This window comes from Apis florea, unplaced genomic scaffold, assembly GCF_048593485.1.
Source record: "Apis florea isolate Af1SG1 unplaced genomic scaffold, ASM4859348v1 contig_3305_pilon, whole genome shotgun sequence".
NCBI lineage: Eukaryota > Metazoa > Arthropoda > Insecta > Hymenoptera > Apidae > Apis > Apis florea.
Window position 1 is genome coordinate 332,448 of NW_028256735.1, and position 25,857 is coordinate 358,304.

The window sequence follows — 25,857 nt, forward strand, 5'->3', positions numbered from 1 at the left end:
GTCGGTTTTTCGCAATAGTTACACGACGAAAGATGACATGGAAAACTGAAACTGGAGTTTCGATTGAAATTTCCCTTTCCTTTTTTCCATTTCTCGAACGTTTCGAACCGCATCGATAATTCTTTGAGAACGTTATGCAATGGATCTTAACCAACTTAGCGCGCGATAAAAATCTTCCTCGACTGCCACAAATTCGTGCATTCGTGACTCATTTCCGTGCACGTGCGTTCCCGCGCACGATTGTTTCCCTTTTCGTTTGTAGAACATTGCCAAACTTGGGATATATTTGCGCAATTGTGGGTATTTTGTAATTAATTTGGATCGATATTGTTGGATGCAATAATTAAAATTCGTAGGACATGTTAAATAATAAAATTTTGAATCGCAGTATCTTTTTTTTTTTTTAGAATAATTTTGTATTATTGGTGTAATTCGTATTTAATTATCTTTCGTATTTTTACATTTCTATCAATTTTGGAGCAAATTGCTTTATGATTTTTCGAGGTGTTATCAAGTTTATTATTAAATTTGGTTAAATTCGATTTATACTTTGAAATATTTTAATTAAATAATAATTTTGCACCTTTGTTTTTGCAGTTTTTTTACTCATTCGAGATAGGAAAATATAAATCAAATATATATTTCGTAATATTTAGGTTTTTAGTATGACAAGTAGAATATATATTCATTTTCAAGTTACAATCTGAATTTCGAAAATATTTTTGACAACTTTTGGTTGCCTCGAAAGCACCACTATGTTACGTGTGCAGATATACAAATAGCACTGTTTTAATATTATCAATATTACTTTTATCTGCTCACAGATATATATATTTTTCCGGAATATCCAAATAAAGTTTCGTTCAACTACATTCTGATATTAAACGCGAAATACCGAATACAAAATCATCGGAACGAAAAACAATTACAGTTCATCAGTTTTAAGTTAACAAAATTTTATCGGGAGAAATTTTTAAATTTTCAAAAATCCAAAGGTTAATTTTAAGATGATTATTAAAATAAATTTCAAGAAATTTTAACAACTCGTGCATAATCCAACAATAAACAATAATTTCCAATTATAATCTGATCCTGTTTCATCAATTATAATACAAAAAAAAAAAAGTATCGCTAAATTTCAAAAAAACGAAGAGAGAACACAGAGCCCATCATCGAAGTCTACCCACAATCCATGTATACCATCTAGCAACGCTGACTAACTGGTCAAACCTCTCCTCTCCATACGCACTATCTATGCATACAAGTCGTAGCAATAAATAATCGGTCTTTGTTGAAAACACCGGCCCGTCCTCGTGAATTTTTCCACGGTGGAACACAGCACCTCGCAAAGCCCCTTTTCGGATCCTATCTCGTTCGAAGCCTCGACTCGATGCAAACTCTTTTTTCTTTTTTTTTTTCCACGATGCAACTTGCCAACCAACACGTGCGATCATGCATTTCACATAGACACGTGTATAAACACGTTTACAACCGGTTGGCGAATTACGAGCTGGAAACGCATCTCTCTGCTGCTTGAAAATATCCGTCGAGTGGATCTCTCCTCCCTCGGCGCCGTCCTGGCCAAAACGAGCACCCTCGTTTCCGAATATCAGACGTTTTTTTTTTTTTTTTTTTTTTTTTTTTCAGAAACTCTTCTCATCCCGCGAGAAAGTTTCATCCACGAGAAACGATGATACGACGAGGAGGGGTTTATATATTTTTCAGATTTTTCAGATTTTGTTTTGTCGAGGGGTGGTTGGGAAATATCTTGACATGTATCTTTTATTAATTTGAGAGAAGTTTGATGATTAATCGACGACACGATTATCCTTGATCGATATTAAGAGAAAAGAATAGAATATACATAGAAATTATTCAACGAATAATTTGATTGGTCGTATACGAAGGTTTGTTTCAGGATTAGATATTCGAAATACATCATCGTCGTACAAAATCGATTACACTATTCGATTGTAGCAAGACAAAAAAATTCGTATCGATCGCCAATATCGCTTTAAATCCTCGAAACGGATTTATTCATCGAACGAAGGCATTCAAGATTCGAATAATCGAGGAATCTCCGTCCACGCGATTTTTCCCCCTTATTTGCATGGAAAGTACGAAAATCCCTCGAAGACGATTTGTCGTTCATCGAGATGTACAAGCGCCAGACGGAAATAATGAACTCGTACGTAATAACGTAACGGCAGCTTCCTGCCAATAACATGGACTTTTATTGCGCGGTCCAACGCGCCAATGGTGGTCGTAAATCGTGACAATAAAATCCAGGATGGCGCGTGTTTCGAGTTGAAAATCGATCCACGTAATAAACGCATGGAAACAGGACTTTCGTTTGCCAAAGCATTTCCCTCTCTTGCTTCTTCTTCCTTTAAACGTGTGTCATCAGTTTCCACGAGTTGGCGGTGGCGACAAGTGTGTAAATAGAAACCTTCTGTGGAGGCGTTTATGTCGTGTATTTAAAGAGGCGCACGTGGTTGACGATGACCGATGATTTCGAGAGAATCGTGAAGAGGATTTAAGGCAATTTATCGTTGGTTGAATTTATGGTGGCGGTGGTTTGTATTCTGTAGTTTTAGCGATGTTCGATAATCGATCATCGATAATCGATGAAGAAAGTGAACGATGGATTAGTGACGATTCAGAGTTGGACGAAGGAATCGAGGGATGTTTGGCGATCGATTTAATATTGATCATTGACGTTGATTTAGAGGTTTGACGAAGTTTTATATTGTGGAAGGTGAATGATGACGATTTAAAGTTTGAAGAATATCAATAATTTCCACGTGATTGTAATGAATGATGGAAGAAGATGTTTTTTAATTATCGTGCTTATGATAAGTGTCAGAAATGTGCATAAATGAATGATGATTTGGGAAATGTTGTTCAAAGTTTAATTTAACGAAGTTTAATAATTGATAGATCATCGTGTAAATGATCGAGGGTGAATATTAGAACGTAAATGATGTTAATGATTGATGATCTTTGAGGAAATCTGTTTAACGATTAATTTAGTGTATAACAATGGTTAATATTCGAACAAATTTGACAAGATTTGAGAGAAGTTTGATGATTAATGGACGACACGATTATCCTTGATCGATATTAAGAGATATACATAGAAATTATTCAACAAATAATTTGATTGGTCGTATACAAAAATATCAATTTATTTATCGGCTCATAAATATAATTGAAAAATCAATCAACCCAACTAAAACTTTTCTGGATCAATTCCAATCGAACGATAAGAAATCAGGATTAAAAAAAAAAGGAAAATTTCTCTTGACTCACAAGTTGGAAAATTGTATCCTTCAAGAATGTTTACCATAATATTTTTTTAGTAGAACAGCCGATACATAGCGAGACGAAGTCATAACGCGAATTAAAATTACCCTCGACAAAAGTTGGCATGGAAAAGTTTCTAAGCTGGAGGCTCTTCTCGAAACTTTTCTCAACATCCTAGAAAAAATAAAAAATAAAAAATAAAAAAGAAGAGAGAGAAACACTTTCAAACAGGATTTCACGGTTTCGTTGCCCAAGGGTATTCATCGTAACAGCGATAGTGTTTGACGTTCTGCTGAGATGAAATTTTGCATTACGTGTGTGCAGAAGCCGAGAAGCTTTAATAGAATAGATAATATCTGTAAGGAGGATATTGGTGGTGGTGGTGGTGGAATTTCCTTTCGCCATCTCTCGCCATCCATCGTTGCAGCGAGATTACGAGGGTGGTGTCGCGTTTTAACATCATCGGATATAATAGATAAGGAAATCGATAAGGAAAGACGATACTTCGACGTAATTGGACAATTCTGATGTGTTTTTAGCTTTTCTGGGTCGTAAGCGTGGTATTATTCGTGCAATAAAATGCCGATTTTTATCTGTAAAAATATATCTTGATGAAATAAGCATTGACACTTGTTTATTTTAAGTACAAATCGATCGATATATCAACGATAACGTATCGACGATAATTTTTTAATTTGTTTTTTTATTTATATCCATCTAATATCTCAATATATGTTATAAAATTCGAAAAGTATATAATAGCAACTTGCATTTTTTTTTTTTAGATTTTTTACAATAACAATCTATATCAATAATTAGTTTCTTACTTAGAATAGATAATATTAAAATCTAAAAATTTTCATGTGTAAGAATACGTCGAAAGTATCTTTCCAATCTACGTCGTCGTAAAAATCACTTATCCCTCGTCGTCGATTAACGTTGTAATCGATGCAAGGCTGTTTATCTTCTTTAATATTTATCGATGCCAAGTGACGGGGGCGTGATAGGTTGTTGGAAGGATCCTGAATATGGAGAAGCTGCGTGTTGAAGGGAATATAATCGCTGGTAAAGGGAGGAAGGAGTGGAAGGTATCGTGTACATTTATATTTATAAACGGTGACGTGTACGACTCTCCCTGATTCGTTGCCGATTCCTCACAGTGAACATTAACGCGTCAGCACGTTGTACAATTAACGAAGTATTTCGTGACAGGACTGTTTGAGCGACAATTGTTTTGAGGGACGAGGTGTGAATCCTTGGCGATGCTACGGATGCAATTAGAAGGATGCGATCCTCTCTGAATTTTAGATTTGAGATTTTAAGGAAACGGAGAGTTTGTTGTTGTTGAATTTTTTATTCGAAATTGTTAGGATATATTTTGGAATTATTCGAAATATTTTTGACCATTCGAAATGTTCGGAATGTTTTAAACGTGAACTTTCTTGGAGAATTTGGATTCTTGGATATTATAATATTTAAAATTTACTATAATTTCGAAATTTTGAATATTTCAGCGAAGCTTTAGAATTGTCCCTTTTTATTTTAAAAAGAATAATTTGCTTCGTACGATTCCTCTCTCGTTTCCAGTAAATGTATTCATTTTTTTCTCTTCCCCAAACAACGAGCAAACGTCCTCAAACACAATTTTTATCTAATGAGATTGTTCCGCAAAACGGGTCCCAAAAGTAACAATTTCTTTTTCTTGACTCGTAAGAAGGAGGAGGAGGAGGAGGAGAAGGAAAGGACCAATTGCGCTTTAGCATTCCGGCTGGCAAAGGGAATTTGCACGGAAATTGAATTACATAATGAAGACGGACAGACGTACGCGACAATAGCTACGAATAGCGAGCGATTCAATTTCCAAGTTGCTACGTATGGAGAACTTGGTGGAGCGGTTCAAAAGCGACAACTTTCTCTGGTCATAAACCCGTGAAAGTCTAAACTCGTCCCTAATATCCATAGTTGTTCAATTTCTCTTGTGGAATAGTAAAAAAATATGTAATTTCAATTGTGCTCGACCTAATTTTACTTAGTATTATAACATTACAGAAACGCATATTTCTTTTTTACAATTGTTTCTGATATATTAGTTGGAATTTTAATAGTATTAATCGATTACTAGAAAAAAAGAAACATGCTATTCGTGAAATTTCAATTTCAGTAATTTTTCTAAAATTTGATTAAACAAATTTCAGAATTGTAATAAAGGTATTTAACGATACTTAAAAATTTCAGGAGCTACACACACTTAACTTATTTCATTCAAACGATTCAAAAGAACAGAGCCGATCTCGTTGGTGAGCGTTCAAACCAACCCCTCGACGACCGAACGAAAACTCAATCGCGAAAGAAATATAAGTAAGTAGTTGAATTGTTGCCAGAGGCATTAAAGAAATGTTATTCTAGGATTATCCGTTGTTTCAAGTCCCGTACTTATTGCACTCGGGATAACAACTTCTGAACAAACATATCTCTTCTTCTGGAACATCGTACTTGTCAACTTTACACACTTCATCGTTTATACCTCTTTTTCCCAATGACCTTAATCCTCTGCACTCGATCGCGAAGCGTTGGTCGTGTCTCCTACGTGATTTCTTTTTTTTTTTTTTTTGTAGTTGAGTCTAAAATGGGAATTTAAGAAAGGAATTTAAGCACGTCATAGATGGATCGAGAACGATGTTTTAGATTCGCGAAAGTTTTCGAAGAAACTTGAAGGTTTGAAATTCTTAGAGAATATCTTTCTTCTCGTTCCTAAGAATTTTGTCGAAAACTAAAAGTTTAATGAAGTTTCAGTTAACACATATCACGTGTGGGTTTCAATATTTTGTGATTCATAGAAACTTTTCGAAAGATTTGTTATCCCTCAATTCAATAGTTTTCTTCAATTTCTTAATATTCTCCATTCTATTAATCGAATATATGGGATATAATTAACGTGGAATTAACGTATTAACAATTTCTTAATTACCCAACAATCCATACACCTTCAAATACTTCAAATACTGGGAGCACGAAAATAACGAAGGTTAAAAAATGCAGGAACGTCAAAATGACCGCATCCGAGCTTCTAGTGTTAATTATTCACTAACTCACTTATATCTTCCTTCTCCCTCTCTCTTTCATTCACCAACCTCGTTACTTTCTCTCTCACTTCATTCTTTTCTCAACATTTCTCTCTCTCTCTCTCTCTCACACACACACACACACACACACACATTTCTTACCTCTTTTACTTCCCTGGCAAAAGGGGTACGGACGAGGTTTGCGGTCGGAAAGCAGGCCACTAGGCAAGGTAGAAGGGCGAGGGTGGGAAGGTAGGGGGTGGAAAGGACATCTAATGCGGTCTTTTCTCGGGTCGAGGACGAAAATGGCAAGTAGTGAAGGACGATTCCACTTTCTTTCTCTTAATTTTCCTCTTTTCCAACTGTTCTTCTCTCCCTCTCTCTCTCTCTCTCTCTCTCTCTCCATTTCCAATCTCCCTTTCTCTCGTCTTTACGATTTCTTTCCGTTTCTTTTTTTATCTTTTCATCGCTCGATTTTTTTCTGTACTCATTTTCCCTCTTTCTTTAGTCTCTCGTGTTTCGCCTAATTCCGTTTAATGGCGGCGAACGTTCTGTTACCTTCATGGACTGTGTTTCTGACTGTGCAGCTTACGTTCAACTCGATTCCTTAGTAAGATGGAGCTTGTTACTTTCTACGAGTTCGCTTTGAAAGCTTGTGTGCATTGTGTGTATTCGTGTGGATTCGTTTCATGGAAAATGCAGGAAATATGGTTAAATTGTAGAGTTGGCTGCGAGTTGGCCGAAGTAATTTTCGAAACTGTTGATTGAAAAATTTTATAACTTCGTTTTTATCGGTTTTTTTTTTGTTTTTAGGATTTATTTAATAGGAGCTGTTTTAATTTATGAAAGTTACGAGGGAGGAACTTAAACAAGTTTCAAAATAAACATTTTAATTATAGAATTACCCTGTAAATTAGAAAATTTTATCTTGAGAGAAAAAAGAACAAAAGAATGTCGTTTTTCGTATGATAAATTTTATTCGAAATTCAGGTTATATATTTTCTAAATCGACAATTTTTTATTACAAATAGTTTAGTGGTGAATTATAATCTGAATTGATTAGTATAATCTGTGCAGAAACACAAGATTCTGTATCAAATAATAATATTGAATTTTTATTTGAAACATTCAAATAAAAGTTTAATAATTTCGAGGAACATTTGACAATATATCCTGCATAGAGGATATTACATTTATTACATTTTATGCGTGTATACATTGTTGGATCGTGTTTCTGGACGTTTGCTCGGACTTCTCCTTTTGTTGTTGCCTGTGAAAAGGGATATGTTGGCTCGTTCATTATTCGTGGATGCTGTTTACGTCAATTTCTTCAATTTCTGTTGCGCTTAGTTCGTGGCACGATTTAGTTCATAGTTTCATAGTTGATGAGTACATTTGCATGAACTTCTCCCCTGTTCCAGTTCTGCAACAGAAAATCACGATTAAGTTTTGAACTCGGATCAGGGATCTTCTTCGTTTCCGCGAAGAAAGTAAATTGAAGTGTCGAATTGAATGAATGTTTTGCTCGAGTTTGTTGCAAAGCGAAAGAAACACTGAGTTTTGTTGCTTAGAATTTGGATAAATTTTTTTACAATTTGTAAATTCGATTAATTTCTAATCATTATATCTATCTCTATCCTTTTTCCAAATTTTAATCAGGAGTTAGTACGTGTAGAATGTTCTTGTTAATTGAATTTATTAATTATAAAAGTTACAGATACGTTTTTTGTAATATTTGAAAAAATAGTTGTTTCGATACTCCGTGTATGTTTTACAAGTTCTACAAGTAGAAAAGTTGCTACCTCAACTCCAAGAGATATTTCTTGCTGCAAAGAAAGAGGATTTAAATATCCTTTTATGTTGTCGTATCAAGTTTATTGCACGTGAAGATACTTCTGCTTTTAAAAGTAGATTCGAGATAGGTTTCAAAAATGCTACAGCGAGCTAGAAAATATTGAAATCGGGTTTCATTGCTTTTCGAGAGTTTGGGAATGGCTCGAAATATCTTCCAACTTTGATATTCCAACTATCGTTACTAATTTTAAAATTTCGCAATTTCTATGCGACTTTTCGGCAACTTTTTTGAACTATCGCTGCGATTTATTGTTATTGTCAAAATCAAGAGGGGGAATAAAAATTTTATTATCGTTAGATTTTTATATCAAGAATCTTCTTCTCTATATTATAAAAATCGAAAAAATAAAATAGAGGAAGAAATTAAAAATAAATTTTTAATTTAAGGAAAGAATAAGATTGTTGTTGACAAAAACAACAATAATCACAGAAAACAACAGGAAAGAACTCGTACTCCTCGTATACTAATTAACATACTCGTCCTTTTCTCCTCCCATTTCATATCCAACTCTTAATTAACCACCCACGTTCATTCTTCTGAAAAAGAAGAAAAACTCTTTAAGAAACCCTTGGCGTGTAACCTCCATCGCGAATTCTTTGCAATCAGAGGCATCCCCAATCGCAAGGTTTCTTGAATAGAAGCAATTACTACTCGTGGAGAAGCCATTCATCCCTCTTTTTTCCCTCCCCAACCAGCATAATTCTTGATTCGAACGACTATGGATGGCAAATTTGCTTCGAGTCGGGGGCGCATCGTCGAATTACATCGTGTTTGCATAAATCTTGAAGGCGTACGTGGCGCAGGAGGGGGATGGATGGAAGCGTCGAAAAATATCGAATGGACGATCGAACACTTTTCGATCAGTTCAAGCGGATTTCTTCGATCTCGTCTTCCGAATGCAAATATTCCGAGGCAAGGATTTTTAACCGAAATTTTCTCCGAAGTTTCTTGTTCGATGGGATTTTTGATCCCATCGTTTTTCTTTGTTGCGTGGAATTGTTATTGGATTTTTGAGAAAATTGTGGAGGGATTGATTTTGAATTTGAAAACGTGAAAGCATTTTGAAATTATCATAGAATTTTTGACTTTTTAATTCTAAGGGAAATTTCGAAATTGTTGATTTCCTCGAAAAAGTTGAATTCTCTTAATCTTAAATATGGAAAAAAAGAAATTATTCTTATGTGACTGTTCTGACTAAATTTAATTATCGAATCTAATTCTAGCGATGTCGAGTTTCCTCCCTCTTCCTGTTCCGATTTAATGAAGCAGAAACACTTTGTGCCGTGATATCGTATGTAATGGATCACAAGGGAGATTGTCAAACATGCAATCTAGCAGCATTTACAATATTGACCGATTTGGAATCTATCTGAATGCGTTGCAATCGTGATATGAATTAAGCGATTACCTAAAACAGAATCAATTAATTGATTCGGTTAGATCAAAATTCGAATAAAATCCATTTCGTGTTTTTTTTTTTTTTTTCTTTTTTTTCTCTATTTAAAATTGGATTAGAACAGTCTCTTTCTTCTTTTCTTCTTTCTCTGAAATTTCATCAACTAGATGTATCTATCTCTTCCGATAGAGTTTATCACGTTTCATAATCGAATCTCTTCCTTTATCTGTCAGATTCAAAAGAATCCTCTCTCTCTTGTGTTTCTTTGAAATAGAAAGTGAGTATTCCATTTCAACGATCAAATTACTGTTAACGAAAGAAAAAGTGTTATAGGAAGGAGAGATTCTAATACGAGTGTCATAAAAATAGTAATAAAACTAGTAATAAAAAAAAAAAATCGTGGAATTTTCGAATTAATCTAAACTTTCCTTCCTAAAATTTTTCAAATTTCGACACTTCGCCCCTTTCGAATTCCAATTTTAGGAGTTTAGAATTTTTTTTTTTTCAAAAGTTCAAAACCCTTTTTTTCACAGAGAAAATAATATTTCGATAATTAAAAATTCGCCAATAACAAATGCAAAAAAGATGGAACGAACGAAAATCTTTCACTTTCAGAGAAGACCAGAGATCTCGCCCAAAGCGATTCATTAGATATCATTGACAAGGGAAACGTGGCGCTCGTTCTTGTAACGACGAGAAGGAAATCTTGTATCGACGGAGGGGGGGTTGGAGAAGTTTATTCAGCCGACCAGTCGATTCGTTTCACGGGACCGTGATTCCGGGGGATGGGGGATTCCCATGGGTCAATAAAAGCCAGTCACGAACCCTTTCGACGGAAATAACGTTTCACGGTGCACCACCGTGTGTATTTCCTTTACCAGCATTATTTTAGCAAGATTTCACAAGGCTATCTCTACCCCTTGTTTCTCCCCTCCCCGACAAAGATTTTCACGCGTCGATATTTCAACATTGTGAAAGAGGATCTTCGATTAATTTATCTCCTCTCCCTCTTTTTCTTTTTTCTCTCTCTTTTTTTAATCTCTAGTTTCTGTCTGTCACACACGCGAAAAATTGGCGAGCAGTAAAATATGCGGGCTATTTATCTTCATAACGCTGCATCAAAGCTCTTTTCGCGCTTGATATTGTTGGTAGAGGGATAAATCAATTCTTTTTCTTTTTTCCTCTCTCTCTCTCTCAATAATGATTGAAGTTTCGTTATGTGGAATATTTATAACACGAGAATGTTTGCAATTTGTATTTTATTTTATTTGTTGTATCTGTTTTCTGAAATAATTAAGTGGAAAATAATTTATTCGTTCTTGCGTAAGGATAAAAGTTTCTCTCAAATTAAGAGGATAGATTGCAAAAATGAAGATAATATTATAACGAAGAGTTCAAGATATATTATTTTTCATAACATTTTCATTTCAATCCCTTTGAGTTTCAAGAGTTGCTTCAGTTGAAGGATCATTAAATTTCTTCAAATATTTATCTTTCGAAAAATAATTTCGTATTATATCAAAAGTTAGTCTAATCCTATTTGATTTCCATTAACTCTAAAAAATTAATCGACATATACATATACATACTTTCCATTCTGAAAGTAGTGCTCCTCTAGGCATTGCCAATATTTAAAAAATAAATTCGCTCACTTACCTAAGAATTTGATTAGACCCTCATTTTCAAATATTCTCATATTTCGAATTCAAACCCGAATGAATGAATCCATGTTGATCATTGCGAACCACGATGATCAGCTCGAGTAATGACTCGTTAGAGAGTCTTCCAAAGAAGACCTCGAGAGGATCGATGACTCCATTTTTTTTTTTTTTTTGGAGAGACGCGTGGTAACAGTAGCTACGTACTCGTGACACACGGGTGGAGGGGAGCCAAGAGGGTTGGTACACTTAACACGCGTGTCAAGTGGCTCGGATGGGGCGAGAACTCGAAAAGTGGAGCACCAGTGACAGGAAGACGAAGAAAAAGCTTCACGGTAGTTAGGAAACTAGCGTGCCGAGGAAAACTCTCACTCCCTCTGTCTTCGACTCTCGCGCTTCCTCTTCCTCGCCTTTTGTCTTCGACCCTTCTTTGCATACTGGGCCACCATTATTCCGCCTCTTTCTCTCCTTTCGCCGAGAGATAAAGGAAGGCGCGGGGTCAACCTCTGTGCGATCGTCTCATTGTCTTTGCTTCTAAGCTTTTCGAGCTTACCTGATATTTTTCTTTTTCTTTTCTTTTCAAACGTGTGGATGGGCGAGCTATGGCGATGATATCATGGAAAATTGACAGTTACGATTCTTGAATACACGTTTTTTATTATTAGAGTATTATTATTATTTAATCTTGTAATCCACAATGATGCTCTTTTGCTTTTATTGTCATCGATAACTCGAAATGTAATTTATCGATTTCATTTATCCAGTTACGTTATGGTTGGATATATATATATTTTTTTTTTTAGTAATTAGAGAAATTAGAAGAAGGTGTTCAGCATGAAATTTCGAGGATTTTATAGATTCGGGGAAATCCGATAGTGTAAGGTTACAGTATAGCTGGGGTAGTTGCAGTGGACACGTAAGAAAGGATGACTCACAATTTGGTGATGACGTATGATACAGTTTTATCTTAAAAAAAAAATTCTTAATATTCAAGAAAAGAAAATTTTTTTAATAAATATTTCGTGATGTTATTAATTAATTAATTAAAAAAGAATCAAAGAATTTGAAAAGTTTTTTACAAAGATTTAAAACATAGCCACCAAGTTGCTCGTTATTTATAAATCACGTTGCTCGTCACTGATTCAGACAGATTCTAATTTTATCAAAGCACATAATGTATATCCTCTTCGTCACGAACACCCACAACACCAGTGCAGTTTGCGTGAGCAAACCGATGTTCCAGAGACAATGGAGACAAAGTTCAAGATATGTCTCGACGTCGATATTTTGGTTAAGATAATGCTTTTTAAAGTTTCTAATTTTAAAATAGGTTAAACAATTCTTATGCTTCTGGCCATAGGGAATATTTTTAGTTTATAATTTTTTTTTCAATATTCCAAGTTTTTTAGAAATAGATAATCATAGATATTAAAAAAAAAAGGAATTATGAATCAATACGATTCGTTATTAAAACTTTTAACGAGGCCAGTCTGAGAAATTAAAAAAGAAAGATTTTTTCTTTTTCAAGATTATACAAAGTATTTTAATTAAAGTTAGATAAGTTTCAAGGAGTTCACAAACTTGAAATATAAAGAAAGGAAAGATTAGAGGAAAGAATTTGAAAATTTTTGGTTACGATAGCTGTCATAAGTGAAAAAAATTTTCATCTTAGAAATTCAAATGATCAAAGTTTTAATGTTTTAATTTTCATCACTTCGATTTCAACACAACTCTTTCTTTTCTCTCAAGTCGTCGTCAAAATTTATATATTTCCAATCTTTCGATGTTTCAAATTTTCAAGAAATTCCAACATTTAAATTTTTATTATTATAAGACTTCAATTATATTTTGCCAAATTGCATTCTGCCATTAACAGTCACAAAACTCGGACAAAGTACGAAACTCAGTGAACATTTTTAAGACCTATAATAATCTCTTCTTTATTTTCTCCAAACTTCCAATCGTTACCAGTAATATTTCACAAAAAAAAAAAAAAAAAATAAAATCTCGAACGACCTGTTATTCTCCTCCATTCCTAATGAACACCTCTGTCCACCCCATTTCCACCTTTCAACCAGCTCTCCCTTCTCTTCCATCTTTCTTTCTTTGTGTTCTATCAATCTGGTTCGAAGTATCGAGCCAACCTTTGTCTTCGATTCTCGAAAGGTGGTTTTGCAAAGAAAAAAACATCGCTCTCGAAACGGTTCACTGGTTGAAAACTGAGAAAAATGACAGGAAGGGATGGATAAAGATTGAATCTCAATTTTCCTCGGATCTTTATCCTCAACCCTTTTTTACGTACACACGTGTATATTCACGTTCGTATTTCGTATTCATCTTTGAATACATGCGATATGATAATAGATTCGTGTTTATTCATTTTTTTTCTTTTCGATTAATGAAATTATTCAAAGAATAAATTGTTCATATGAATTTTGAAAATTAAAAGATTAGATGTAATGTATTTTCCAGTATTTTAAGAAAAGATATTTACACATTGGATTGGATATTCCATCATATATGAAAAATTGTATATCATTAAGAAAATACGTGATATTCATTTTTAACTTGCACATTGTATCTAGTATTTTATTTCACAACGATATTATCATTTTGTTCTCCATAGATTTGACAAAATGATAAAACAAACTCTATTAATTTATTATCGAACCAAAGAAAACGTGGCAGAAAGGAATGGATAATAATGAATAATAGTACTTTTTAATTTCTCTTGGTTCTTTATCCTCCCCTGATTTGCATCATGTGTGGGAGTACTTATATATTCACTTTCATATTTCATCAGGCTTGTTTCTGTCGCTTTCGAAATTCCACTTCGCATTCCACGTTTCCTTCCACCTCTTCTTCTCGCCGTCCATCTTCATTTTTTTCTCGTTCTTCATTCTGTTTCCTACCCCCAATCAAACATGCAGCGGGGGAAACTTCTTTTGGACAGGTTTGAAAAGGTCGTGATTCATTTTTTAACAGACGTAGGAGCGCGATATAAGAATAGCTGATTCTTCCTACCCTCTATGTTCGTTATTGGGGTTGAAGGGGTTGTTTCTTGCGGAGAATGGATGTTGAGATTGCGTAAATTTTGTAAATTTTCGAGGAGGAATCGTGAAATTTTCAAATTTTTCAAGCTTCAAATTTTCTTAAAAACCTTCCAAACTTTCAAATTTCCTCTCCATCTTCTAATCTTCCAAAGTCATACCAAATTCAAATATATACAAAAAAAGGAAAAATCCTTTGAATTTCAAAATAATTTCAAATTTTCAATCGCCATCACCTCGTATTAAAACATCCCTATTCCAATTCCACCTTTCGAAACCGCACAAATTTTTTTTTCATTTCCCCTTCATGCCTACAAATCTTTCCACCCGTTCAAAATTCCCGTTCACAAAATCTCCAAATTCGCAGAACCACGCCCGTCCACCATCCTCCCCAAACTACGTAATATCGCAATGCACGCGCAACATTGTTTCGCCAGGTCGAGGAAATTACGTCTAGGAATACCTTTCCTCGCTCATCCCCCACGTTCCACGGCCCAATATTTCACAGCCCTGCTCTACATATTGCGCTTGTTAGAGCCTCGTTTCCCGTGCCAGAATCCGTGTCTTGCTTTTCGTTGCCACGTGACGCTGTCCCACTCGTTAAAGTCGAGCTCGTTTCGCTCGATTTTATAGGGAGACACCGAGGACACCTCGAGGCCTTGTGCAACTCTATACCTTTGATCGAATTTTCTCTGTTGTTGGTGGTTTGCACCACTTCCAAAGTGGTTGGGAGGAGAAATCGATTTCATCGAGTTTCGAGAAGTAATTCTTTTTTTTCTTTTTGATCCGACTCGAAAATTTAATCAATATTATTATTATTATTCATTTTTTTAAAGGGATATTTTTTATTCTGGTTGATCTGGAGGAAAGAAATTTAGAAGGATTGAAAAATAATTTTAATTTGAAATTGCGATCAGATGAAGTTTGGAAGATTTGGAGTTAGAAATATCACAAAACTTATTGGTTATGTGGATAAATTTAAATATAGATAGATTTAAGATATTTATTCACTATACACTAAGACTTATTATTTTTTTATAGAAATTTCTTATGAATAGATAGGAATTTACAAATTTTTATAGTTATAATCTATGGTCCAGATATATCTAAAATAAACTTACTAAGCAAAACACCAAAGATCCACTCTCGTGAAATTATTTTAACAGGTCTTAAAAATTGTACAACAGTTCCCAATTCTTTCAAACTAACAAAACTAAGTTCAAATTCAAACAATTCTCCTCCACAAAGAAGAATACAAATCCAAGATAACTCTTAGATTCGACGACGAACTCATTAGTCTCCCAACTTTATCCCTTTTTTCATTCACCATCGAAAAACTGGCACTTCCCACACCCATCGATGGATCATTTCCCGAGGGTGTTCGCGCTAGTTTAATCTCGAGACCAACCGTTCGAAGGCCGTGTTCACGTTAGAAGGTGGCAGGATCCTCCTCGTTCAACATATTGAAAACGCCTATCCTCCCCCCCACCCGTTAAATTAACGTCAAGCCTCGCCGGTATTTAGGCCAACGGCGAGATCCTCCTCTCGTGTCTCGCGCCCTTCGTTTATCAATCTTTGCCGCAAAAAGAGGATCGTTCCACGGTTTACGCGATTTTAATGAACGAGGAATTTTTCTGAAACGTTGTCGAGGAAATTAATCGAGAAAATTTTCGTTTCTGCAGAAGTATCGAGAGTTTGGTAATTGTTGAAGAAATAAAAGTTAGAGTAAGAAGAAGAAGAAGAGAACTATGGTTATTATGATGTATTGGATTTTTAGTGATTTTGATAGAAATTTTGATACGAGAATAGGATACGATTTATAGGCTGAATTTCTGAAGCACCCTGTGTAATTTGTTCAGTAAGTTTCTTTATATATAGTGGTAGATTCTACAGTTTGACAATATTTAATTAATTATAATGATATAGGTTTACTTTTTAGTCGACACACACGAGACGAAGATTTTTCTGTGGAAGTCGATTCGCAGCACTCTCCTCCTCGTTCCTCCCTCGTTCACAATTCTCAAAGAGAATGAATCACAATTTGCTGAACCACTGAAGCGACAACGAGAAAGCTATTTCACGTTTCCCTCGTCTCATTTTTCACGATTATTAAATGTTTGAACGACACGATTCTCTTCTCTTTCTCTTGACCCTTGTTTGAGAAAAGGAGAAGAAGAAATTGAATAAAAATTCGTCGAGGCTTATTTTCGAGGCAAACAAACGCTGGATATTCCTTTTTTTCTTTTTTATTGGCGCAAAGAGTAATGCAATTTGGCCCATTTTGTAGATCCCTTGCTGGGAGATCGTTGCTCGATCATAGCTGGCGAATTTAACTTCCAAGGTTAATAAAGCTTCTTGATTACCGCTCTTAATTAAGCTTTGCTCTTTGAATACGAGCTATCCACCGTCGTGATTCTCTTGGTAAAATCTTGGATAAGAGATTTATCCACTGCTTCTTGAACTTTATCGTTTTATAGAATACGAATTTGTGATTAAAAGTGTATAGGTGGATAGATATAGGATTACGTAGTTTTCGCTACCATTAAAAAAATTGTAAACTAAGAGATTTCGATCGATTGTTATTAAACATATAGACTCTCTTAGTTTACAATTTTTTTAGGATACAAATATTTGGATTTTGGCGTGTTGCTCAAGATATGTAAATCGCTTCGAAGAAAATCGTGTTTCTTGTGAACACAATACCAACTAAGAAGGGAATAGGACCAGTTTGAATCCAAATTTCTCGTGTACGAGGCGTGGCATCTTTCTCTCTGGAAATTCTCCTTCGAAAATGTTTCACACATGGAATGAAAAGATAAAAATGCGAATGAAAGGTGTGATAAGAGGTGAGGAGATTAATTTAATGGAATTGATAGAACACGTTTGAATTTCCAATTCTTCTTGAAAGAATTTTTACATAGCGTGGAATATATCCGTTTAAACGGAAAGAAACCCGTGATTTCTTTTAATAAATTCTCGAACCAGTCACCCCAGATATTGCGTAAATTATCCCCGGCCATCTCGTTTTGTTAATCGAAAATAAGGCGTGGGCGTCGTTTTCGTGGGAGTCGTTCGATTTCTATTTCAAATAACAGAACAGGAAACATATCGGATTAAAATTGGTGGAACGATTTATCAATATAATTTCCATGTCCAAAATCATTATGTAATAATTAACATTATTTTATTCTATTTTTATAGTTAACAAAAATAACAATTGAAAGAAATTTTACCAACTGAACACGCGAAATTTTCCAATAAAATTAACTGTTACACTGCACGAGTGGAATTTCAAGTAACTGGCTCACTTTCGAACAATTTCACTCTCATAAGAAAAAAAAAATAAATAAAAATAAAAATAAAAAGAAAAGTTTTAAAAAGTATCGATTAATTAAGATGAAGAAGTAAAGGAGGAAAAGGGGGGGAAAACGCGATTATAATGAGATGGACAACGAGGCATGACGACGAATGGCTCACAGCCAGAGAATGCAAAACAGCTGTTTCGTATACGGTGAGGCGAGATTAATTAACTGGCCGTGTTAATTCGTTGAAACGGCGACAGGATGGTCATCGAACGAGGATTAATCGCTCGTCGTTTTGAGATTCAATCTCGGTATGAATTTCGAGCTTATCGGGGATTGAATCACGATTGAAATTTCTCGTTTCTGAAATTGGAACGCTCCTCTGCTTTCCATTGTCTTACGATTATTGGATTTCTTTCTCTCCTCCTCCTCCTCTTTTTTTTTTTCATTCTGCGAGGAGAAAGTGCAAGTGTATCGTTACAGAGTTACTTTTTCAATTGGTTCTCGAGTAGTGGAAAATGCGTAGACGTTGAAATTGAACGGATTTAAGTAGCGTTCTTTTTTTTTATCTTTTTATCTTCTTCTGTTTCGTTCGACACGCAGAATAAGAATCTTCTTTGCTGTAGTGATTTTGAATATTTTTTTTTTCACAAATGTCTGTTTTATAAATGAAAAATTTTCATTATCTTGCAATGCTTTACGATATATTGCATTCAGAGAAATATTCACTTTATTTCCTTACGCTATAATGTTGCATTTAACTCGAGGTGAATTGGGTCACAAAGCCGATAAAGGGCTCACAAATCTAATAGTTCGCTCAAATGGCTGTTTCTCTATAGATTTCAAACTGCTTAAAATAATCCTTTCGTCGAACTCTCTGTTAGTTAACAAATTGATTAAACTTCGAATATGAATTAATATAAAATAACCGTATAAAATTAATTCCTAACATCAATTCCCTTATTCAATAGATTTTCAAGATTCAAGTATTTCACCATTCATATTCAATTTCAAAATTTTCTTTCTTTCCTTTTTTTTCCCCCCCAAATAATTGGCAGAGCTTTTTCCAAAAGTGCTGCCACTTATAGACGTCACTATAATTGAAATACTGGATGAAACTTTAGATATTGCGAAGCATTTGTGAAGCAATTTTTTTGTTAATCTCGCTCGTGTTCAGAATATTTTTAATTTGAGCGTGCATCGACAAATAGAGATTTTATAGGAAGGGAGAAGCCACTAGACGATGATGGAAGTAGAGGGAAGATCACCTTTAATTATTGCACGAATATCGTCGAGCGAGAAGTCGTTGAATTGCGATTCTCCGCTCCACGGGAGGGGATAAACGAATTTTCCTAGACAACTCGACCCAAAAACGCATTTTCCTGTCACAGCTATGAAACTGTAATTGGATTCCTTTTTTTTTTTTGCCACATTTTCCTTCATTCTACGCGCTACTTTCTTTCCTCTCTCTTTTTCTCTCTCCTTCGTGGACAATTTATTCAACTTTTTTTCTTGTTCATTTTTCTTCTTTTTCGTAATTGTTACGTTTGATGATACGAATCCTTGAAATTTCTGCTTGGTTTATTATCTCGAGTTTCTTCGTTGAATTTGTAGGAGAGTTTTAATGAAGTTGCGAGACGAAACGAGACGAGATATCTAAATATATTGGAATTATTTCAGTAGTAGAAAAAAGAATGGGATTATTTTAGTATAAAAGTTTTTCCTCTCGTTTAGCTTTTATTCAGCCTCGAATCACAATATGTTCTATGTTGCATCAATTGTATTCATTGAATAAAATTAAAGGTTATATATAAAATTGTATTATAACACAGCCATTCTATTTAATTGTAGGCAACGTTCGATATTTTTACAATAATGTAATATTTAAACTTTTTAAACTTCGTAAGCTTTGAAGTAAATAAATTTTTCAAATTGTTATTAAAATTAGAATTCATCCAATAATTCAATTTTCACAGATTCACTTCACAGAACACTTTCTTTATTACGAATTTCACAAATTCGTGTAAAGATAAAGAATTATTCAACATCTTCTACTTATCATGCTTAGAAACATAAAAAACACCCAGACTTTCCAATCAACAAATTTACAGATAACAAAATAATAAAAAATGACTCGTACGTATTCAGAATTGCTCGACTTGGGCGAGGGAAAAATCGTGGATCCACCATTCATCCCCTCCCCTGACGCCCTACACGTCTCTTCCATTTATCATTTAACCTTTCGCTCGAGCGTGGTTCATCGAATCAGTTAAAGTTGACACGGGGGCACAATGAGATCGGAGAAAGCGTTTTTCAACCGATTGACGAATTAGCGCCCCCGTCGGGGATTTTCGATGGGTCGCGGACCATGACGAGAGGCCGCTCGTTTCGTAATTTCCTGCCGCACGTTCTCGCGTTTTTCGCCTCCTCTCCATTACACCTTGTCGCGAATTAATACCCCAATCAATGCTACCACTTGCCGTTAATTACCACGCGATCTGCTCTATCGATCTGTTTGATTTTGCACGCCCCATTTGAACGTACATGGGGTGTATAATATATTTGGGGATGATCGATTCTAGAGGCTTATTTATTAAGGGTAAGTTGATACGAGGTTACCGAGTTTGAATTATAAATGAAACAATTAATTGTTTAAGGTGTTTTTATATTTTAGTAGCGCTTATATAGTGGAAAATATTTAGATTAAGTTATATATAACGTTTAAGGGATGAGAGAATAATGGAAATTTGAAGTTCGTTTCGAGCGTTTAAAGAGACTTTTAGAAAAGAGGATCGCTTATGATCCATCATTCTCTCATATACGCACAAAAGTTTGATTAAAATGTTTTCGAGTTAGGAATTAAAATTTTTTAATTTAAGATATTTAAACAGACTTTTTATCAAGTTGTGATAAAATATTCTTCCTTCTACGAAATTACACGCTTAATCGAACACTCGTTCAAGTAACATATTTATTAGTTGAATGGTGAAATATCATTATCTTTTTAACTATCTTCATTATCGATTTTCCCAAGTCAGACACGAAAAAAGGGGAAAATTTTTATGAAACTTCTCGAGGAAAGTTCGATAAACTCGTCAATGACACGCATCGGTGATAATTAAACGAACTTAATACAGAATACCTTCTCTCTTTCTATATCTCTTCTCTCTCTTCCATCCGCCCAAACTTGTCTGCCGCCCACGCTCGCCGGCGGACCCACACGTAGAAAGCGATTATTTTTCTTCGACCCACGAGAGCACGCGCTCGCCTGCTGCTGACTTTTCTTTTCCCTCCCCATTCAAAGCGACGTTTCCTCTTGGACAAGTTCGTCGAACCGACGTTATCTTCTTTGACACGTATACACGTATGCATGTATCATCAGATCGCCATTTCCTTGGAACTATTTCGATCGTTATGTTAATTTTTTAATCGTTGAAATATTACGAATATAAAGAATATCTATTAAATACACTCGATTTCCTTGGAACTATTTCGATAGTTATGTTAATTTTTTAATCGTTGAAATGTTATTACGAATATAAAGGATATCTATTAAATACACTCGATTTCCTTGGAACAATTTCGATAGTTATGTTAATTTTTTAATCGTTGAAATGTTATTATGAATATAAAGGATATTAAATACACTCGATTCTCTATTATTATTTTTATGATAATATTAATTTTGGATTTTCTTCTTTCTTATTATTAGTAATTTTTCTTCACAAATTTCTAATTTTTATCAATAGCCTACCGAAAATTTCACTTTCGACGGAATCAACGGATAAATGTTTTGTTAATTAAAAAAAAAAGGAATTGCAAAATATTTATCCACAAATCGGAGCCAGACAATTTCTTACAATTCGCTTTCGAAGAAAAACCCCTCGAAACACGTACCCCAATCGTCTTCCCAAATTTATTCGAATCTGTTTACCAAAAATTTTCCAATATCTCCATTCTCTCGTTTCATGCCGTCTTCTGGCCATGATCCAACCGCGTTCGAACAATGCTCAGCTTCCTTTGCATTATGCATTATCGCGGTCGTGCGTCGGTTCTACATGAATTTTCATCACGTATCGAGCATTGCACACGCGGGGTGGTGGCAATAAATTTCGCGTTAAACGCAACCGCCATCCCCGAGGATGGTGGATCCAGAGAATTGTTGGAAAATAGAAAACGGCCAGCCCTCCTACGATCTTCCATTCTTCGAAGAAAGAATGAAAAGAAGCAAGTTTTATTTTTAGTGTATCATCGCGTGTATTTCCTCTATTTTCATGCTCTCTCCCCCCCCCTCCCCCTCCTTTTAAATTTAATTATCGTTGAAATGTTACGCCTCGCCAAAGAATTAATTGATTGTATAATTGCAATTATCATCGTATAATATCAATTATACATATTATATCGTTGGTAAAAGAAAATACTAAAAAACAATTTTATATATTTTATAGCAAACAATTCTATGGGGAAAAATAATTGGGTTAATATTAATAACGAATAAAATATATCATGAAATTCAATTTAAGAAAAGATCGATAACATGTGCGAAAGGGTTGCGAGTTAATGGCTTCGTGTTTCACCCTAAATTTGCCTCACCCTTTGAAACATGCCTCGTCCTCGCATGTATAATTAATCTTGCCGAGTTTTTCGACCGGAAGGAATATTAGATGAATTAATTATTCATCGTGGCGATCGGGTTACAACCTTCGAACGCCATTTTCCTCGTGAAACGGTGTTAAGAGGGAGGATCGAAGAGAGAAGAAGAAGAAAAAAAAAAATAGGACGTGTTTGAAGAAGGCACGGATTCTCTTAAAAAAACGATAATGAAGAAAGTCTTTTGAGAGAGCAATATCTATCTTCTTTAATTATTCGAAGATAGATATATATATATATATATATATATATATATATATATATATATATATATAAGTTGTTCGAAGATTAAGCTATCCTTGATTTAAGTGGATCGTTAAGCTGAATTAATTAATAGAGAGACGTAATTCTTTCTTTTTCGCTAACACGTAGATCGTTAAACACGATGCAAAGAACGATTAAACTATTAAAATTACAGAGAAAAATTTCATAATCGTATTTCAGTTCTTGTATATTTATGGATTTTCACTTTGATAAATTATGGTTTTGGTATTAACTTTTTCCTCTAAACTTGTTCCATTCGAATTTCTGGCAATTTCTTTTTATATTACTTTAAAATACAGAATAGTATAGTAAAGGAAATGACGATTGGCAAACTCTTTCGATAAATTGTATCTTATTGTCTCGTGATACAATATGAAATTCGTCTAATTCATATCGGAATGGTTTATAGGTTTATACACAACCTCGAATTCCGTGGACGCGATTGACCGAGAGAACTGGGTCTCGATTGTCCCCTGGCCAGGGCAATACTTTCGCACGTTGTAGAGGAATATCTCGCGCTTGGATAATTCGTATATAAAAGTTACTGGTTAGACGAGTGGGTAGAGGATCGAACGTTGGTAGCCGCTTGAGCGTGAAAGTTTATGACACGGTTCTTGTACAGCTTGGAATGAAGATGAAAAGCGTGATTATAAGGTAGTGAAAAAAAAAAAAAAAAAAAGGTTGTTGAGTTTTTGCGAGTGGTTAGATCTAATGGATGTGTAAATAGAATTCATTTATTATTCACTGATAATTACATGTAATTCCAAGTGAGTTAATAAATAATATAATTAAATTAGATCAGAGGAAACTTAGAAAAAAAAAGAAAGAACTTGTTTTATTCTTTATTATTATTGTTATTAATTTCAATTTTACGTTTCATATAACTTTTCTTTTTCTCTCTTTTTTTAATATATATATATGTATGTATGAGTGCAATTACTCAACCAGAATCGAGAGTAAGAGTTAATTAATTAATTCTACAATTCAGCTCGTTATTCTGAAACAAAAAATAAACTAGAAAAAAAAATGTTTATCGAGCAAATTTGCCGGGTTTATTTGCGCGTGTTCGATCATTCGTTTCACTTTTGCCATTTGCGCCAAATGACGAGCCGAATTTCCACATTCGAATGAATTCATCATTTTCATTATCGTCAATTTCCAATCGGACGTCAAGATTAAAAAATCGATCGTGTTGTGCGATATTTCTTCGATTGAAATTAGATGCCGTTAGAATTAGAAAGAGAGATTTCTATAAATTTCATAATATTTAGAGAATTATTTGTCAACTTCAACTTTTATTTATTTCCTTTTACCTATAAATTGGTCGTTTAATTGTTTTCGTTATTTTCAATATAAAAATATTTTGATATATATATATATATATATATATATATATATATATATATATATATATATACGAATGGATATAATTCAAATTTGTAAATTTTTCGTACATAATTGTTCAATTAAAGAGAACAATTTCGTATAAAGGAAATAAATTTCAATAAAGAGAAATGTGTAATACGGCAATAATAATAATTGAAATTCAAATGTATAATATCGAATAATATTCAATATTTGATGCAACATCATTAAAATTGCATAAAATCGAATCGTGATTTAAAACTTTTATACAATATCATTTCTCTCAACCTCATTCATATATTATTCCATTCAAACATCGTAGTAAATATTTACCACTGCTTTAATCAAGAACTTGTATAAACACGTAGCAAACTCTCGAGCATTCACACTTCTTCAAAAGCCTATCACGCTTCTAGTAAACTCTTTAATACTATCATTCGATCGATATTGCCTCTCAAAGGGACTACGAGTGAAAAAAATAGGGGAAAATGGTTGATAAAAGAGCTATTTCATCTCGTTATAAGTTAACTCCTTTTGATCAAATTTTTGTTAATTCTTATAGATTAATAATTATTTAACAGCAGTCGAAAGCACGCAGAGTGGCTCGCAACTTAAACATTTCTTTTTTTTTTGGAATTAATACTACTCTCTCGAAAATTTGTTAGTTAGAATCAGAGCGTCCTGTGGTGCCCTCTGCTTTGTTTCAAGTTCCAACTTGTGAAAATGGCGGCTCGTAGATAAATTAATTTGTTGAATTCTTTTTACATTAAAGAAAAAATTATCTTTTTTCCAGATTGAAATAACGTATAAATCGTCAGCTTAGAAGTTTCCTACGCGAGTAATAAAGCGTAATACAAGTACAATTATAACTATGAGCATAGTTTCACTTTGGTTATTTTAGCTCTGACCATTCCAACTTTCCATTTCCAAGGATTTGAATTTGCGTTCTCCGTTTGGTTCATCGCTAATGGCTAAAGGTCATCCACTGGTATTGTAACATATATGGAGTTATACATTTCAGAATTAAACCACTTCCAGTTACTCGATTATATGCTCTGACGAATGAATTTCATTTTAGTTGGATCTCCTTCGATTGAAATTTTTTTATTCGTCTATCAAAAGAAGACGAATTGAATTTCTGCATATAATGATCAAACAATATGCAAACATCCCTATTTCTCTATCTGAAAAAGTGAAACGGATTTATTTGGAACCATTTCCAACGAATGAAGCTCGAATAAAATTCAACGCATAAAATAATCAGAAACAAGACAATTTCGCTATCTCCTCATGGAAACAATTCACTCGAAACAAACCGAGCACACGATTTTCCAAAATTATTCTCAACAGGTCGTTTTCGTTAAAATCACGATACGCACACTCTCGAGAGTTTCTGTTATCGTGTTGGTGAAAGATGGCGACCAGCAGCGACAGTTTCTGCCGCGAACCAAGAGCATTAGCCTGACCAGAGGTAGAAATGCGGGGTTTAATTATACGTACAAACGGGCGAGATAGTTGGCGAGACAGCCGGTGCAGTTTCAGAGAGATACATAAAGGCCAAAGGAACGACTGGCCACGCTTTGTTCTTTTTTTCACCCGTTTCGTTAACTTATTCCTTAATTTGTTGATGCTCCTTTTCTTTTTTTTTTTTTTTTTACATATAACTGTTGTAACGATCGAATTATGAGGGAAGAAAATTTATGCGTTGGAATGGATTATGAATTTTTATTATGAATGTGCAATCAAGAATGAGAAGAATGATTTATTTAAAAGAAAAAAGAGATAAAAAATAATAGCCAATTAAAAAATTTCTCTTTTTCTTTAAAAATAAAATATTTACTCTCGTTTTATTTTCTTATGTGTACACATGGAAAGATGGAAGTAAGAAAATTTTTTCTTTTTTCTTGATATTTAAATATCTTAAATATTCCTAGATTTTAGCTGAAATA

At 34.1% G+C, this 25,857-nt stretch overlaps 1 protein-coding gene across 4 annotated transcripts in view; it reads left to right on the forward strand.

The window, feature by feature from the left end:
* Positions 1-25,857, forward strand: part of LOC105736054 (kinesin-like protein KIF13A) — an 80,042-nt gene that overhangs the window by 26,419 nt on the left and 27,766 nt on the right. For 2 of the 4 annotated variants that reach the window (XR_015293141.1, XM_086911528.1), the window contains exon 3: positions 5,542-5,664. The exons of the other annotated variants lie outside the window; for them this stretch is intronic. Coding sequence is in view for 1 of the 2 variants with exons in the window: in XM_086911528.1 (XP_086767654.1) it covers positions 5,542-5,664 (123 nt within the window). In the remaining variant the exon portion in view is untranslated. The remainder of the gene's footprint in view (positions 1-5,541; positions 5,665-25,857) is intronic. 4 annotated transcript variants of the gene reach the window in all.